A 19,620-nucleotide genomic window follows, 5' to 3' on the forward strand; every position below is an offset into this window, starting at 1 on the left:
ATTTAACTGTCAAGTTCTAAGCATGCTGCTAAAACTCTTCTACTAAAAGCTTCTATTTTCTGTATCACTGTTACTCTATTCTGAATCTTTTTGCTTCTCTGTGGGATGGTAGGTAATTGCATACCTTGGAAATGAGGTATCTGTCTCTTAAATTAACATTATCTTCCACACAGGCAATAGGCTTTACAGATAATTTATAGTTTGAAATGTTAAAAATTCCTTATATTGACCTTAAAAAAGGATCTTGATTTTTCTTTTTTAAATAAGAAGAGGAAGCATTGTATGAAATAGTGATGTTTCCGTAACTGTTCCTTGAAATTGAAAATGGTTCATAAGGGGGGAAAAAAAATAAAACACTTGAAGCCAGTTTGTGAAATTATATGTAGTAGTGTTCCCCAGGATCAAATAACGGTCCACAGTGTCACAGTTCATGTTCCCTCCTGTTCCCCTAGAGGAAGTAAGGTTTGTCAGCCATATAATGATAGCAGATTATTTACACCTGCAAACCAGCTCATCCATGTTGAGGGGGCAGAGTCAAGACTGCCTTTTCTCTGTCCATGCCTGTCCATTCCCAACTCAGTGGTGTGGTAGAGAGTAGTGGCCCCACAGCAGATGCTCGCCCCCACTGCAGCTGCTCTTCCCACCTTGCACAGACTTGTGGTCTGGGTTGCCATTTAAAGGAAATAATGGGGTGCCTAACGCTCCTTTACTTCTCTGCATGGGTGTTATAGATGGTTCAGGATTGAGCTCTTGCTATCACATTTTATAGACTCATAGTCTTTAAGGTCAGAAGGGACCAGTATGAACCTCTAGTCTGACCCCCTGCACAAAGCAGGCCACAAAACTTCACCCACCCACTCCTGTAATAGACCCCTAACCTAAGACTGAGTTTTTGAAGTCCTCAAATCATAGTTTAAAGGCTTCAGGGTACAGAGAATCCACCAGCAAGTGACCCATGCATGCTACAGAACAGGGTGAAAAATCCCCAAGGCCTATGCCAATCTGTCCTGGGGGAAAATTCCTTCCCGACCCCAAATATGACAATCAGTTAAACCCTGAGCATGTAGGTAGGACTCGCTAGCCAGACATCCAAGAAAGAATTCTCTATAGTAACTCAGAACCCACCCCATCAAACGTCCCAACACAGGCCATTGGGCATATTTACCACTAGTAGTCAAAAATCAGTTAATTACCAATTAGGCTGTCCCATCATACTATCCCCTCCATAAATTTATCAAGCCAGCTAGGTTTTTTTGTCCTCACTGCTCCCCTTGGAAGGCTATTCCAGAGCTTCACTCCTCTGATTGTTAGAAATATATCTAATTTCAAGTCTAAACTTCCTGATAGTCACTTTATATCCATTTGTTTTTGTGTTCACATTGGCACCAAACTTAAATAATTCCTCTCTCTCCCTGGTATTTATCCCTCTAATATATTTAAATTATATCTGCCCTCAGCCTTCTTTTGGCTAAACAAGCCAACGTCTTTGTGTCTCCTTCTCTGCACTTGTTCCAGTTTGAATTCATCTTTCTTAAACATCGGGGAGCAGATCTGCATACAATATTCCAGATGAGGTCTCATCAGCGCTTTGTATAATGGTACTAACACTTCCCTATCTCTACTGGAAAACCTCGTCTGATGCATCCTAGGACTTAGGTTTTTTCACGGCCACATCACATTGGCGGCTCAAAGTCATCCTCTGATCAACCGATATGCCCAGGTCCTTCTCTTCCTCTGTCACTTTCAACTGACGCGTCTCCAGCGTATAGCAAAACTTCTTGTTGTTAGTCCCTAAATGCATGACCTTGCACTTTCCACTATTAAATTTCATCCTATTTCTATTACTCCAGTTTACAAGGCCATCCAGATCTTCTTGTATGATAACCCAATCCTACTCTGTATTGGCAATACCTCTCAACTTTGTGTCATCCGCAAACTTTATTATCACATTCTGTGCCATGAACAATCATTAAACTTCAAGTAATTTGGAATTCATTACACAATATGTTTAGATATGGGACGTATTCAGAGGGCTGGAAAAAGACACAGTTTAATTGCGCTCCTTTCTAATATAATCCCAAAGCGTGATTTTTATGACGTGAAATCCAGAACTGTGTGCTCAGTATTTTGGGGGTTTTATAATAGTATCCTGAAATAATGATTACATTTATGTGTACTTGAACACCATGGACATTTATAGTTTAGATGTAACATAAAGCACACAGTGTAAAAATAATCAGTGATAATAAGTGCTTAACTTTTTATTATTTTGGAAGCCAGCGTGGCTTGGAGAATGAGTGCTGGGTTGATAGCCCAGAACTTCAAAGTTCTGCTCCCAACTTCCACTGATTTTATGTAAGTGGGGACACAACTTTCTTGCCAACTGCCTCTCCCTTCTAAATCAGAGACCTTGCTACTTTCAGAATGAATGCAGGACTAACTTCTTCAGCTTAGCCTTTCCACCGTGGCAGTAATGACAATCATTAAACAAATAATGGAAGAAGGAAAGGAGAAGGTTTCTTTCACAAATACACCCTAAAAGGAAAGAGGGGTAAGACATACAGCAACCTCTCAAGTGGGGAGGAGAAAGAAATACAGTCCACTTGATGGATACATACTTTATGAGAAAGCTTTAACTATGATGAGGTGTGTAAGAATCTAGATTTGTCAGGGATAGAGAATTTTTTTTTAAATGCAAATTGGAGTGACTTTAAAAAAGAACAAAAAAAAAAAAAAAAAAAAACCTTTTAACTTTTAATAAGAAATCTAATGTGTCATGCTACTGATTTTTATTTATACATTACTATTTTGGGTAATAAACCTTCTATGTTTATTATCATGTGTCACTAATAGGTGAGATGATATGTGTAAAGCCATTCGCAGCATTTATGTGATCAAGTTCACCATTATGCCAAGCTTCTGTTTTATTTATCTCATATTTAAAGTCTTAAGATCTCTGGGTGAAATCTTGGCCCCATGGAAGTCAATGGCAAAACTCCCATTGATTTTAATCAGGTCATGATTTAACCTGAGCAGGTCTCAAATATACCTAGTTTTATATATTTTTTTATTTATAATAATATTGTAGGTGTTACATTCTGTCATTCTAGCCAAAATATTTAGTCAGGCAAAGTATGATAAATATTCCCTGGACTTGTAACCGTAATATTACATATAAGAATGTGGATAAGAAAGGCCAAGAAATACATTTTAGTCTCAGTTATGGGTTATGGTTTAAAAAAAACTAAGACGTTCATCAAGTGATAGGCATCAGGTTCCACAGACACCTATGGCTTCTTGGTACAATGTGTTAACTTGAGACTGAATTCTGACTTGAGCTATATAGCTACAATTCCTGTTAACTTTGAGAGGGTTGCTAATGAGTATCTTGAGGACAGAATTTAGCCTTTACTACTTACAATTCTTTACTGTATCTCAAAATAAAGAGCATGAACAGCCCTATTGAACTCGATGAGACTACTTGAGAAGGAAGAATGATCTTAAAACTTGTTTAAAAATGCTTCTAATAAAAATGCTTTATACCTTTTGATAAGATGAAGGGCATGTCTACACTTCAAAGTTAAGTCAATTTAATTTAAGTTGACATCCAGCTGTTGAAATAATTAAGTCGGTCAGGCGTGTCCACATCGTGCTCAGTGCGTTGGTGGAGTGTGTCCTCACTAGCACTGCTTACATTGATGCACAAAGCAGTGCACCATGGGTAGCTATCAGACAGTGCAACTAACCACAGGGGGTTTTGGGAACGGCTTGCAAAGCCTCCTGTGACCACAACATTGTCACGGGGAGGCATAGGAACATGGCTTTGGCCTCCTATAATGTAGTTTGCTCCCTCCCTCCTGCCCTATCCTGATATCAACGGCAAACAATCCATACTTTTTCACATCGTTTTTCAAAAGCCTGGCTTAGCTGCATGTACATCATAGCCTGAGAAGCATGGACCCCACTGAGTTGTGCACTCTTGTCGTGAGCATTATAAACACCTCACACATTGTCCTGCAGATTTCCAGAGCTAAGATAGGAGCTGCCGTGCGGAACATTGCAATGTCATTCAAGCAGCCCTGCTGCAAGCCAGAGAATGAAGCAATTCCCAGTGGCTGCTGGCAGTTGCGAAGCAGCAAAATGTGGTGGAGTGTCATTTCTGGTCCCGGGAAACAAGCACTGATGTATGGGATTGCATTCTTGTGCAGCTATGAGATGATGAGCAGTGACTGCAGAACTTTTGAATGCAGAAGGTCGTTTTCCAGGAACTTTGTGCAGATCTTTCTCTAACCCTGAAGCGCAGCAACACTAAAATGAGACCTGCTCTGATAGTGGAGAAGCGAGTGGCGAGGAAGCTTGCAATGCCATCTGCTATCGGTCAATGGGGTATCAATTTGGAGTTGGTAAATCCACCTTGGGAGCTGTTGTAATCTATGTATGCAGGAACATTAATCTACTTCTGCTAAGAAGGGTAGTGACTCTGGGCAATGTACAGGACCTAGTGGATGGTTTTACCACGTTGGGGTTCCCTATCTGCGATGGGGCAATAGCTGGCACATATATATCCCCTTTTTGGCACCAGACCACCTTGCCAAAGAGTATATAAACCAAAAAGGATATTTGCCAATGGTGTTGCAAGCACTGGTGGATCACAGGGGGCATTTCACTGATATCAACATGGAATGTTCAGGAAAGGTACATGACGCACGCTTCTTTAGGAATACAGGTTTGTTCAGAAAGTTGCAGTCAGGGACTTTCTTTCCACATTGCAAAATAACCATTGATGATGTTGAAATGCCAATAGTGGTCCTGGGAGACACAGACTAACCCTTTGTCCCATGGCTCATGAAGTTGTACACTGTTCACTTGGAGTAAGGAGAATTTCAACAATAGGCTGAGCAAGTGGAGAATGGTAGTGGATGTGGCTTTGCACGTTTAAATGGTACAGATACATAAAATATAAGCATGTAAACTCAACAGTTTGATTGGAATTGCATACTCTTCAGAGGTGCCTTCCCTGACGTCATGCTTGGCCACTATTTGGTCCTGTGACCGGCTGTACTGCCCTGGCTCCTGGCTCTCGGGAAGAATGGATCCCCACTCACCTGACTCCCATTTGCTGCCTCCTCTTCCCTGTCCAGAATGTCCTCCTCGTTGTTGCCTGAGGTGGCCCGGGACTCAGACTCCTGGGAGGAATCCATGCTGTGTTTGGTGGGTAGTGGTGAGGTCACCGTCAAGAATCTCATGCAGTTCATTGTAGAAATTGCATGTCTGTGGTGCAGAATCAGAACAACTGTTCACCTCCCTTGTGTTCTGGTATGCCTGCTGAAGTTCTTTGAAATTTCAGTGGCATTGCTGTGTGTCCCTGGTGTAGCTATTCTTCCCCATTCCCCAGGCGATCTTTTTGTAGATGTCTACATTTCTACAATTTCCCAGGGCTTTAATAGGGGAGGGGTGAATGCCACTTTTTTTTCTAAATTAATCATAAAACTGCTGTATCTTTTGGTGTCTGAGATGTTATTTCTTAAAACAGTTTCTTTGTATGTGAAGTAAATTGTTCATGCCACAAATTAATTGTGCCAGTAATTGAAACACTGTATATTTTTTTTTGTAGAACCAAAATCACAGTCTCATCCACAACATCAAGTACAACACAGAGTGCTGAATACAGAGCAGAATGGCATAAAAGAATACAACCATCCAAGACATCTTCCTCGAAATGATACCAGACAGCCAAGAAATGAGAAACCCCCTCGTTTTCAAAGGGACATTCAAAATTCAAGACAGATTTTGGAAGGTAGTGGATTACCAAGAAACAGAGGTCCTGAAAAACACAGCTCCCTAGGGCCAGAGCAATGGACTGAGGATAAAAATAAGTGTGATAGACCTTATTCGAGAAATGATAGGCTCAAGGATATTGGTTATCCCACAACCACTCACCAGAGTGATGTTTCTTTTAAAAAGAGGGATAATGCTATGCAAAACAGACTAGGAAAAGGGGCTTCATTCATGGAACTGAGAGAGAATCCCAGTGTTCAAGATACCATAGATAACAATAATCAGAAACGAGGGGAAAAGGAAAACCAAATACATAATCCTGATAATTTTTATGACAGGAAAACACGAACGATAAGTAATGAAACTTTCAGTTTAAAAAATGAGCAACATTTTGGTATGAATAGTGACTACCAGAATCCTATTAGAACTGATCATTTTAGTGCTTTACCAAATGGAGATACTGAACTTCCACAGAGAGGAAGACGAGTAGGACCTATTAAATCATCAGGACCCAATGTTGCTCCACCTTTTGAAGACAAAATGTTGTATTATAACGCTGGTCCCAAAAGGAGATCTGGGCCCATCAAACCAGAAAAAATATTGGAACCATCTATTCCTGTGGAGTATGGAAAAAGCTGGAGACCTGGGGATGAATGTTTTGCTCTTTACTGGGAAGACAACAAGGTATGCCCTAGTTAAGTAGGAAAACTGTAAATTGTATCTTTTAAAAAAAGGGGGGATGACGTTCCCCCCTGCAATCTGGACTGTTGTGTAGCTGTGTCACCCCGATCCCTCACTCCTGGGCCCTGACTTACTCTGCTTTGCTATGTGAACCACCCACTCCTGGGTCGGCCCACGCCCAGTCTCCTGCGTGTAATCGGTCCCTGATCTAGTGAAGGAGCGCTTCTGGTCAGCTGCTCATAGGGATTGAGCCCCCAGTCCCAGAAGCAGCCCCAGGAACTGCCGTCTTACACAGTTCAGTGCTGTCCACTGAATAAGGTCATTACATTAGTCCATCAATTTATCAAAGAAATTGATATGCACCAGCTCCATCTCTCTAAGTGAAGTCTCTACACACACGGAACCCACATGTACTGCTTTAGATAAAACAAAGAAATAATTTTATTGACTACTGCAAGATTTTAAATGATTATGAGCCAGAAAAATATGAATCAAGGTTTGATCACAATTAATTAAAAGACAAATCTCATTCTAAACTAATCTCAACACTTTAGTAGCCTTATAGTCCCAGATAATGCTCACTACAGGCTGGCTGACTCCTTTTCAACCAGGCCTCCCCCACCATGGACAGTTTGCCAGTTGCTTCTTGTTGCTTCGTAGATGGATTCCAAGAGGAACTGCCAGAGACAAAAATGCCTCTGCCTTTAACATGTTTCCTTGTCATTCCCCTGGTGTCATGTGATCAGCCATGTCCGGCAATGGGCATGATTTTCTCCACTTGAGTCAAATGAGCGTCGCCTTATCAGGTGCTCAGGCCAGTCCATTGTTCCTGTATGCATGCTTCTGCAAGGTGTGGACTCTCACTTTGCTTTGTGTTTGCTTGGATCTATTCAAGCCATGTGAGACACACATTTGGGAATAATACATAGCAGAGTTTCATATCTATATATATGTGACATTGCAGGAAATATACTGCACATTATTATGATAGTATGTCATGAGCATTCCGAGAACAACTTACATGGCATACATGGCATTTAGCCAATACACAGTTACACTATAAGGGTGAACATGAATGATACACAGATCACACCATAAGGGTGTACATGGGATATAGCATGTCACAGGGGGATGGTGGCTTTAATGTGCTGCACAAAGAGAGAAAGAGAAAGAAAGTGTGTAATTTCTTACGTGAGCTAGTCTCTTGTTACCTAGGGCTGTATATGTGAGGTACATGGCAGAGGCAGCATACATTGATCAGGAGAATAGGGGCATCTCCCATATTAAAAAGGCACCTCCCATTATGTCCATCACCACGGGGGGAACACTTTACAAAAATTCCCTCGACTTTTTTTTTTTAAATCACCAGGAGATTGTTTATTAGCTGAAGCATTTCAAGAATGGGTTAATTATTGTGTCCTTGTTAAAAATCCAACAATTTTGTTATCTTGACTTCAAAAGTATAAATATTCCCTTATTTCATTTAAATTTTTTCATTTTTCCAATTCCTACTAATTATTATTATGAGAAGAAATTTTCTCTTCTTTGCCCATTGTTATAACCATTTACATTATTTTTTCCCAATTAATTGTTAATCTCTTCAGGTTCTGTTGCCATCCATCTTTTTTGGTTTTTTAATCCCGCCCCCCGTCCCCCTTCCCCAAGTTTTTTGATAATCTGAAAAGAAAAACTAATTTGGGGGGGTTCTTTTTTAAAAATTATTGATCTAACTGATAGTATTTTGAACAATTTAATGTATCTTGTATTATTTTGATATTTTAAGCAGTTATTCTGCTGTATAAATATTCAGAGTGGGAAGTGGCCAGGACAGTTTGTGAAAACTAAACTGTTTACAATGTGATTTTTTTCTTTTAAATAAAGGAGCAATTGAGGTTTTTTATTTTTAATCTGCCTCTTCAGTTTATGTGACTCAGGCAAATGGTCAAATGTGCACACACAAATGTTTGCAGTCATGAGGAGAGGTACATATAATGGGTTGCATCTTTCAAATATATATATATGCATATTTGGAAGTGGTGCATATGCATCATGCAAACTGGTGTGTGGATGGAATTTTTTGAGAAAAATATTTGATCATTGGGTTATGCTTGAACTGCTGGGTTGTGGGTAGTCACGAATTCACAAAACTAATGGAAAACAAGCTAAGCAAGAACATTAATTCATTACTTGCTATTTATGTATTGTAGTGTATCTTGGTGAAAATTAGCTATAATAAATGTACTGATGCAGCAAATAGTGACAGGGTTGTGCCTATGCTGTCTCCAGCGATTGTTTGGAAAGTTCCTGTAGCCAGGTGGCAAAGTGCAGTAGTGATTGTAAGTGATTGATAGGAAGCAATGATTTCTTTATGTTTAGCTCTCTAAAGAGGGATAGGATATCCTCCAAAGGTTTGTTTCAGTCTGAATGGTTATCTGAAGATAGACCCTGCCCTACTTTATACAAGATTGGTGCTGATAGGTAGGATTAATTTGAGTGAACTGATTTGAATTTGTTTCAGCTCAGTTCTGTTTGGGAGCAGGCTGAGGTTAATTTGGCTCACCTCTACTCTAAATCCCCTTTAAGATCCTTCTAGAAATGAAATAAAAGTGTATTTACTCAATGTTGCTTTGTTAACGTTAATTCTCTACTCTCCTTCTATACATCCTACTAGAAAGGTAAAATAGTCTGTCATCTTGATACCACTGTTCTGTCTCTGACAATGCCTTCAGGTCTTCCCTACCTTTTAGACCCTAAATCTCTTAGGCATTCTATTGGTCTAGAAATGCTTACACATTTTTATAATAACTTGAATGTGTTCTCAGTAAAAATTCCAAATGCATTGCTAAATCCTAGCCCTGTCCACTCACTGTCTTTTCTCTATTGTTTAAAAATGTCCGTGTTTGTCATAGACATATAAATTTGCATTTGGTTTGAAACTGACATGAGTTTCTAATATATGCACATATGATATAACATTTTTGAAAATGTAATAGATTTTGTAAAAAATTGTTTAAAATATAATCTTTTTAAAATGTTATTGATTTTCTTGCAATATGTAATACGTTGTTTTATGACTTTTTGAAATTTCTCTTTAAGTTTTACCGGGCAGAAATTGAAGCTCTTCATTCTTCTGGAACAACTGCAGTGGTTAAATTTTGTGATTACGGAAACTATGAAGAGGTGCTACTAAGCAACATCAGGCCCATTCACGCAGAGGCATGGGTATGTGATAACAAATTGTATACAAAGATATAAATTAAATGATTTGTATAAAATATGTAGCTTTAAATAGATGAGTCCTGCATAGGTTGTAAATGAAAATACTATGTGGAAAAATACTTTAAAACTGAATAGATCTGCCTTAGTTATCTAAATAAATACCCCGAAATAATATAAAAAAAAATCCTGTAGTGTTATTTTTCATGTATTATAAAAATTAAATTGTATTGTTTTGAAAATGAATACCATTATTTACTTGTTAGAGGAAGAGTGATTTGTATATGCAAAATGGGCATTTTATGCATATTTTATTCTCTCTCAAGTTTGTGTTTACACTATATATGAAATACCAAGCGATTGTCAAAATAAGATTTCTGATTCACTACATGGCTATTGTGTTTTGTTACGTGTAAAGATTAGGAAAAAAGCCTTTCAAATATAAAAATATATTCCAGAAGTTTTTATGATGTATAGATAAAAAAAAAAAAAAATACAGATTTCTTTGTATCATGATTTTTCTTCTTTTGTTCTTTGTTTCACTTATTTCTTCTTTGTGAAATATTATGCCAGATTACAGAGATTCTCTCACAAAGTTTAGAATTACATGATAGGATCTAATTTTTAAAAGGCTTTATGTGTGAGCTTCTTGGAAATATGCAAAGCTACATTTAGGTTTTAAAAAAAAAAACCCAAAAAAACAGGAGTAAAGAGTCATTTGTTCTTTACTAAGTTTCTTACTTTTTATCTGAATAGATGTACAAAAATTACTCTTCTCTGCCCGTGTAACTAATTTATTTTCTTATTATTGGGTGTGTCTGTGTCATCCTTAGAGACCTTAACTGTCATCAGTGTTTTTAATGGTCCTTACTTTCTAGATGCTTCCTAATAGGCATGTTAATATCCTGGAGATAGAAGAGTCACCCACTGTTCACTGCCAACTATCTTTCATCTTGAGTTGCTGCCTTTCATTCTGTGGACGTCCCTTGTGGATTTTTTTTCCCCAACTCTATAAGAATCTGAAACTTTTTCTAGTTTCTACATTTAATTTTCTTTTGAAGTCTCAATATCTTATTTCCACTAATGGAACTGTTACTTAAAAGCCCCTTGGGACACAGTTGTAGTCCAACTCTTGACATTTTAAAACCTTCCACTTCTAAGGCACCTCAATCCTTTTTCCCATCTTCTCTGAGTTTCACTACAAGCTGACCGTTGGTCTCAAGCTGCTTATGGAAAAACCCGGAGATTTCACTATTTTGTTGCTTAAATATACTTGCAGCTCTCAGTTTTTTGCATGAAAAAGCTGCACCATGCACTTTACTTTTGTGTTTTGATGCTAAATCTAATTCTCATTTTAAATACATGCCTCTTCAACTTCTTAACACTTATTGGAATCTTGTTCTAATGCTAGTAGATATCTTTTAAGCTGTCTGCTGGTTTATCTTTCTCTCTCTCTCCTTATTCACATATTATCCAATGTAAAAGTGACCTCGGCAGCATGTACAGCAATGCAAAGTGAAGTTCTAATGCCCTGGGGGCCACCATAAGATTTGAGACTTTTTGGGTCTGTCTGAATATGATCCAGCATATATCCTTCTCCAAATTTACTGCAGAGATTCCTTTTCTTTTTTTTTTTTTGTCCTTTCCTTCCACCATTTTCTATTGGCAACAAGAGTGGCTGTGTTCCATCCTTAGAGGGATTCTCCCATGTTCGACCCTAGTCTTTCCATGTAATACTGGTCCTTGGTAAGCTGTATTGAAGACGTGTTGTTACTTACTTACAGGCATCATTTTTGTCCTATATGTCAACTCTGGTTCCATAATACTGCTTAGTTCCTCAAGCTGTTTTTAAAGCATCTTTTGAAGTAAGAATCAATATTGGTAGGAGACAATTTAGTGATTTGACTCCATAGTCTATGCTGCAACAAGCCCACAAGGCATATTCAATCTATTTTTCAGATTCCTCATCACTGTTTTCTCCAGAACACCTTTTTTGGTGCTCGTAAACTGAGTGACATCCTACATTTTTCAATGTACATCTTAATAAAGATAATACTTCTCTGCAGGAGGACCATGCAAAAATGTCATGTCAGTCAGTCAGCAGCAAAGTAGGGACCACTGAACTGAAGGCGTATGAAAATCCTTCTTAACCATTGTGGTGTTCTGTTTCTTTTGGCTGACCCTGCTGTATGACCACCCAAATGACACTGAGATACTGCTGATATCCTGCTTTCCCTATTAGCATAACTGTCAAACTGCTCATTATAGAAATGCAGTGATTCTTTTTGTTATCAATAAAAAACAATTTTTTTCCCCCATCGTCAGTAAGGATATAGGACTGGGCTGCATTAGTGAAAGAATTTTCTCTCTTTGCTGGGATGTAGATCCCGTCTGTCTGATCTTTCTGGGATCCCCTTTAATTTCTGCCTTATCTGAAGAAGTTATTGCAGGATGATTTTAAGGCTCATAGAGTGATAGATTACATGTGGAAATCTATTGCTGCAGAGTGATAGTCCAGCTGTAGTGTTCTTCCATTGCCTCCTTTTCTTTGCGTCCTATCTGACAGCTAACATACTCATATTTACATTTCTGATTGCTAGACATATGGAAAACCAAACCATTGGCATTAGTATACCAAATGTTATAAATCCAACTCTGATAGGTTACACGAGGTAAATAAAAGGGCTACTGAATTATTGGTTTTTTTTTTTAAAAGATCCTATTACAACTATCATTGTACCTGTCATGCAAAAATAATAAATCTTTATAGTTTTTGCTTAGCTTTTGCAATATATGTATAAAAGCCTTCAATCCATGACTGTTTTTAATAATAAAATTACATTTTACTTTCCATTATTTAAGAGTTCTTTTAGTGGTCATCTCTTACACAAGGTTTTGAAAATGTACCTTTCTGTTTCCCTAAATATAGCTGTGATCACTTAATGAAAATGTTATTATCCTGACAAAAAACACTCCAAAAAGCCTTTGTGGAAATAACAGTTGCTTGTTTTTCTAATAAAAACTGTAAGGTTATTCTAGCAAACTGAAAAGCATGATATGTTAAGGGGCTTCATGACTAAATTAATAGTCTGTTGTGTGGAAAAATAAAATAAAGACAAGATAATACTTTAAACCTAAAGTGTTAATTTTTTTCTCTAAGTTTTAGGAGTATTTTTCCTTATTAATTACTACTGGTTTTCTTTCTTGCATGTGTTTACTTGGTCACTTCACTGTGAAAACCATTTATTTATTTTCTCCTTTTCCTTCCTATCATCCCTCAGTAATAATCTGATAGGGTTTACTCTTGGTCCTACATGTAGAGTTTTAGTGTATGGTTATAATTGCTTTTTCCTATAATGTAAGGGAATGCAACACTGTCTCCCCCCCTATCTCCACACATTGTAATCTCCTTCTGGTGTTTCTAGAGTCAAACTGGGATTAGGTTCATAGGAATTTTCCTCCATACGTCTTCACTTAAATAATAGAGATTATAAAATAAAGTATGTAGTCTTCTTCCTGAATTCCATCATACAGTTCTGCATGGAGAGCAATGTGCCTCTCCTCACCATGAAGTAAGAAGGTAAAGAACTGTCAATCAAGGTAAGTATAATGGTGATTTCTCCACTCTGTTGCTTTGTGAGGCATGGAATCCATTCATCAGCTAATTTCTTGTTTTGGACTATCCAGTATACGGAGGTCACAGAAGGGAAAGGAAAAGAGAAAGGAGTCTAATGGCTACAGCTGCATTGTTCCTGCTGGCATAGGTCCTTCTTTTGTGATGGGGTAGCAGACTTATTTCCAGGTGGTCTTGCTTCCAGCTTTCTGTCTCATTCCTCACAGACCTGCAGGCACTTTCACAAATTCTGACCCTTTCTTAAAGCAGACTGTGTCTTAGGCCCTCTCCCCAGCAGTTTCTAGTTCCAGATAAATAAGGAGGAAAATTTAGGTGTTAAGACATTCCTGGGGCCTTTCTCCAAAAACAGTATTCCTTTTTGTTGGAGTAATGCACAAAATTTTACATGACAAGGCTTTCAGCTGCCTCTTCTATCCATGTTGAGTCATGCAGTTCTGTCTTGGCTGGACAAACTTTTGCTGTGGGTTCTGCAAGTCAGTCTTTCTGGGATTCAGAGCAAGCCCCCAAAATCTTGATTTATACAACTATGGATTCCTTGAAAGATCTGATGTTCTCATTTTGGCTGCACTAGCCTATCTAATGCCCTAGCATTGCACTACACTTTTCACACCTTGCGTTTAGGCAGCAAGCGTATCTGTTATGACTATTTGAGCAGGCAAAATGAATGAGACATCTTTACTGTTATTCTTTTATCTAAGTACTGATGACTTTTTACTTATCACCTTGTTTGTCTAGCCTCTTAATAGTGAATAATAGATATTATAATAATAGATACTATAATAATAATATCCTAATAAAGATAGTGAAATAAATCTAATTTACTAATCCAAAGATTGCTTTAGGAGAACTACCATTTCTAGCTGAATCCTTTAGAAACCCAACATTCTGCTCTTTATATCTGCTTTGGATAGGCTTCAAGAACTTTGACTCTTTCATCATTAGGAAAACATCCAGGTTGATAGCTGGATTCAGTATGTGTTGAATGAATGACTGAGTATTCCCTTATGCCTCTATTCTTAATACCTCCTCTTCCACCTAGCACTCTCACATAGTTTCCATCTGGAAGGCTACCACTGCAGACTCTGTCTCCCATAAAGGGTCTCGTGGTCACGGTCTCTCTACACCCATGAAAACTCTAGGTTTGGGTTTTTGTGGGTGTGCGCCTTCAAAATCCCATTTTTCCATTATGATTGGCTTAGTTGCCTATCTTTTCTCAGTCTTTGCTAATGTTCTTGATTCTTTCCCCATTCTTGTGAGGGAATTCTTTGAAAGAAAGGAAACAACAAGGAGTCTTAGATTCCTGTTACTTCTTCTGAAGGGCATCATTAATGTGTTGATCATCTGTTCCTTTTATATAGAAAGTCCTCTCCATTGAGTGGTTTCCTATACTTCTGAGTGTGTGTTTTCCTTTCTTCCATTATCTTCTAACAGGCATGACTTAGGGTACATCTACACTGAAGCTGGGAGCATGCTTTCCATCTCAGGTAGACATGCGTGCTAGCTCTGTTTGTGTTAGAATGCTTAAAATAGCAATATAGCCAAGAGTAATACGGGTGGTGTTTTTTGGCTAGGTTTGTACTCAGATGGCTAGCCTTAGATCCCCATGCTACCCCTGGCTACACAGCTATTTTTAGTGCGCTAGCTTAAAAACTAGTGTCTGTCTGTCTACCCACGCTGGGAAGCATGCTCTCAGCTACAGTGTAGACATAACTATACAGACACAACTCTCGAGGTTCACCTGAATTAGGAGCCAGTGAAGATTTCTTTTCTTGGTACATGTAGGCTGTACAATTCTACATATTTCTCTCTGACTCTAGGTTGGCAAATGCTTGTCAAGTAGACCATTGTAGGTCACATTCCAATCTTACAATCAGGCATTTCTTATTCATTCAGTGTGTAATATCACTGCTTGTTACTACAGATCACATGGGTCAGACATCCCTTTCCATTTTGTGGTTGCTCAGAAGCGTTTAAACACCTTTACCATCTAAAGAATAATCTAAACATCCCACTTTTTTAACCTTTCAGAAAGCCTTTAATCGAACCTAATCAAAGTCTATGGTTTAGGTATCTAATATGATGATTTTCTCATTTTGGGCACAGAGTAATTTTTTCTTGGTACAGTTCTTACTAGTGTTTTTTTATTTTAAAGGGACTCTCTCCCCCCATTCTGCTTCCTCAAAAAACATGGCTTCCAGGCCTCTTAAAGCATAACATGACTAAGTTGTTCTGACTTCTGTTTTACGATCCCCTTGTCATCTGAAAGGAGACCTTTAGTTTATCTTTTTATGGGACTTTACAAACTTTATGTTTAGCTCCCTGAGTCCAATAGGTTTTTGAAATATCTGGTTTCTTGTAGAGAAAGCATCCTCTGTAGCTGAAGCTAATTTGGTCAGTACATATGCCAGTTGCAGAAAGAACTAGGCACACCTCTTGGATAGATATATTCACTACATCTGCTCTTTATCTGGAAGCATATGACAGAAAGGGGGAAGAGACAATGGCTGACAAAAATTACTGACTGATAATTGTTTGTTGAAGTAATCTCTGTCTGTTCTCTAGTCCTGCCATCAATGCAGTGGACTGGAATAGATGACCTCTCGAGGTCCCTTCCAGTCCTATGATTTTGATTCCCAGCCTCTTCTCATTGATTTTGGGAGTCTGATTGAGTGCTCTTAATGGATTAGCTTAGAAATTTTATAAACTAAGAAGCAAGTGAGAGGATTCGAAGAATTATCCCTGCTTTGATTGACAGTTCTTTGCCCTCTGGTGAGAGGAGATGTACAGAGTGTTAAGTGGTATTGGTGGTGTAGAGATGAAATTATGACAAATCCTATTCTTAGTAAATAATTAGTAAATTATTGTATTCTTTTTTCTATCCTTTCTATTACATAAAGTACATATTCAGTAGATGCAGAACTTATGGTCAAGGTTTAGCATCTCATCATTGGACAGTCACACAGAATGCCCTGATAATTTGGGTATTCTTCATTGGCTGGTATTCTGTAGGCATTATCAGGTTCCATCTGCCAAGACACGTTCTCCACTTGAGGAAATACTTTTTTAAAAAATAATTCCAATTGGCTGAAGTGGATTGGTGGCAGAAAAGCAATTTGGCTCCCTACCTTGGTAGTGATAAGTCATTTGAAATATTTTATTTTTCCTATTGGGTTCGCCAAAATATAGCAGAAATACCAAGATAATCAATAAAGAACTTACTAAGGGCACTCTTTTCTGCATCTGTTGTTCAGGCAAACCGTTTTTTGTTCTCAGGTTCAGTTATCAGACAGTTGTTATAATACTGGTAAGAATGGTACTGAGAATTTCTTTCATTTACCAAGAAAGGATTTTACAGTTTCCTGCTAATCAGTAGTAGGCCTCCAAATTTAGACATTGGTTTGCAGCTATAGAAGAACAGTGATAGTTTAACAATCAATGTTGCTCATAAAGTCAGAAGTGAGCATAGCCAGAAAAGGAAATTCATCAGATCTAAAATAAATGAATCTGCTTTTATGTCCAGTGAAGACTTAGATAGTATAATCTATGTTTTCAAATGTTGTATTGGAGAGGTATTTACCTATTTAATCCTTATATAAAAGTCATTTCTACACTATGAAAATTGCTATATTTAACCATGGCGGTTAGGCAAATTTAGGGAACTAACCTCTTCACTGTATTCCTCTTCTAGCTCTGGTCTATTGTGTCACATAAGGAAAATACATATGGCTAATTTTTCATGTGTGTTCTTCCCCACAAGTATGGAGTATTGTTGTAGTCATGTCAGTCCCAGGATATTAGAGAGACAAGGTGGGTGAGGTAATATCTTTTATTGGACCAACTTTTGTTGGTGAGAGAGACGTGTGGAATTTACAAGGGAATGGAGGTGGGAGAGGCTGGTTTTTATTTTTAGCCTCAAGCTTCGAGGCACCAGTTAGCCAACACAGACAGAATTGTAAAATTCAGATGAGTTCATATCATTAGTTATCCCTTGTGGAAGAGATCACTTACACAACCAAAAAAAATTGTTTTGGCATTTCAACTGTCAAAGTAATTGGGACAACTATATTTTCTTGTCATAGTTTTGAGACCAAGTTAGGCCTTATAGAAACTAACTTAATGTCTTTTCCCTCATAGCCAGCACTAAAATTAATGAAGTTCATCAAAACATAGTTTGAATATGAAAAATTCTGGAAGCTTTTCAATAAATTGGAATTGGGGAGTGAGGGGGAATCTTCCTTTGTGTTTAGATTGGGTTTTATTTGAATAGTTGTATAATCTAGGATTTTTTGTTTGTTTGTTTTGTTTACCAAAAGAAAAACAATAATTGGTATTAAAAAATTAACATTTGCCAGTAGTTACCACATTGTGGCATTGGCGATATCACGGTATTTCCTAATATTCAGAAATAGGATTTGGCTTGTGGTATCTCAGATACTCTTGTGGAGTATCTGTTGTCAAATGTTGGCTTTTTAATGGCATGACAGCAGCTTATCATATAAGCAGACAGTGGGAAAATTCTTGTGTTCCTCAATTCTGTACATGGTGATTAATAAATCATATTTAGCTGCCAGCTGTCTTTTTACCCACACTTCAAGAGTAGCCTCAAATACATTCAGAATATAGATATTTTAATTTAATGGAGTCTAAAGATTTGTCTACAGTAGTGTGAAAAAAACACCCCCTGAGCGACACAAATTTTGCTGGCATAAGCGCTTGTGTAACTGCATTATAGTGATCAGAGAGGCATTGTGTCTCCTGCCGACATAATAAAACCACCTAAATGAGTGTTGGAAAAATGTCTCCCGCGGATGAAACGCTGTCCACACAAGTGCTTATGCTCACAAACTTATGTCACTCAGGCTGTTGTTTTTTTCACACCCCTGACAAAAGTGACAAAAGTTTTGCCACCATAAGTGCTAGTGTAAACAAGGCCACACTTACAGTACACAAACTGCAAGAAATGTCTTCTGAATGTGGAGCACTTCGTGGTATTGGATCTGTTTGCAACTCCTTGCAACCAGCTGGTCTCAAGAATCAACATGTTGGCTATATTTGAGGTAATGTGGCCTTAAATCTTGAAAACCAGAGTTAGGCACAGACTAATTGAAGTCTAACTGGAAATAACTTATTGTCCTCCTCCTGACTAAGTGTCCAATACTGAAAAGTACTAAATCTCTCTTCTGAGGTTCTGAGATATCTAAACTCTCATGAAAATCAGCATCTTGTTTTGGACCCTGTGAAAGTATGCTTGGTACATGCTAGTAAATATGACAACCCTGTTAAGCCAGTACTCACAGAATATGGATAGATGAAAAACATAAGTACATTTTCCTCTTTCTCATAATTTCAGGAAGATAGCCTCTAGTATATGAAAGAAATAACGTGAAAAAAATAAAATAAAAGTCTACATCTCTTCTCTTTTCAAATTGTATAGTCTGCAGGAAAAGAGATAAAAGTTTCATGGAGATGATTGACCTCTTAGGTTAGAAAAAGGTTTTAACCAGTATAGCTGTACATTATCCTCAATTGTAGATTGTCTAGAATATCTCTTTTCACAGAAACTACATGCTGTCAAAGATACACCTGAGAGCAATTCCATTAAGGTTTTCAGAATCCGTGTTCATTTCATTTGTTTTGGTTTATATAAAAATAACTCTTTCTCAAGCTATCAGAGCTTTAATAAAATTTTAAATACACAACTATTGAAAAATGGAGATAGTCACACAGTTACACTATTTTTTAAACATGCATGCAGAAAAACTAAATTTGCATCCTTCTGAAATTTCAATACAGTATTATATTTAAACTCTTGGGCTCTGAAAATTTGTGCATACAATTACCATAATTAAAATAATTTTATTCACTGTTGAATCTGCCAGAATTGGGTGAGAGAGAGTGAATCCTTAAATCATTTGGCAGGGACGTCAAAAGAGTTTTAGGACTAACAGCTCCTTCACTTCTAAAACTATGGATTTAAATACCATTTGCAAAATGTGTTTAGGAGCTCCGCTCAAGTACCATAAATAATAATCCACTAAAACAGTAGGAGCTGGTTATCAGAAAGTGTTAGTTGTAACAAGTTTTAGGAAGTGCTATATATTATGTTCTAAATAATTACACTTGTGGGTAGATTCTTGTAAACTGAGACATATTATCATTCAGCAAAACCCCAGTACAATGCTGTATAGTAGCCTGAAGTATTGTAACAGATTCTTCCCTGCATAGGAGCATCATGGAGCCAGTTGCAGCTCACTGAACCTGTGGACCAACCTAAGCTGGCCCTAGTGGGCCTTACACCCTTAAAGATAGAT

The 19,620-nt window shown here is 37.8% G+C and overlaps 1 protein-coding gene across 3 annotated transcripts in view; it reads left to right on the forward strand.

Annotated features, from left to right (window-relative positions):
- TDRD3 (tudor domain containing 3) overlaps positions 1-19,620 on the forward strand; it is a 208,888-nt gene that overhangs the window by 157,116 nt on the left and 32,152 nt on the right. For all 3 annotated transcript variants that reach the window (XM_067563207.1, XM_067563208.1, XM_067563209.1), the window contains 2 exons: positions 5,615-6,462; positions 9,556-9,681. In XM_067563207.1, the coding sequence (XP_067419308.1) occupies positions 5,615-6,462; positions 9,556-9,681 (974 nt within the window). The remainder of the gene's footprint in view (positions 1-5,614; positions 6,463-9,555; positions 9,682-19,620) is intronic.

The sequence above is a fragment of the Emydura macquarii genome, unplaced genomic scaffold, assembly GCF_026122565.2.
Source record: "Emydura macquarii macquarii isolate MOO-44397 ecotype Brisbane River unplaced genomic scaffold, CSIRO-AGI_Emac_v2 contig_2473, whole genome shotgun sequence".
NCBI classification, from domain to species: domain Eukaryota; kingdom Metazoa; phylum Chordata; order Testudines; family Chelidae; genus Emydura; species Emydura macquarii.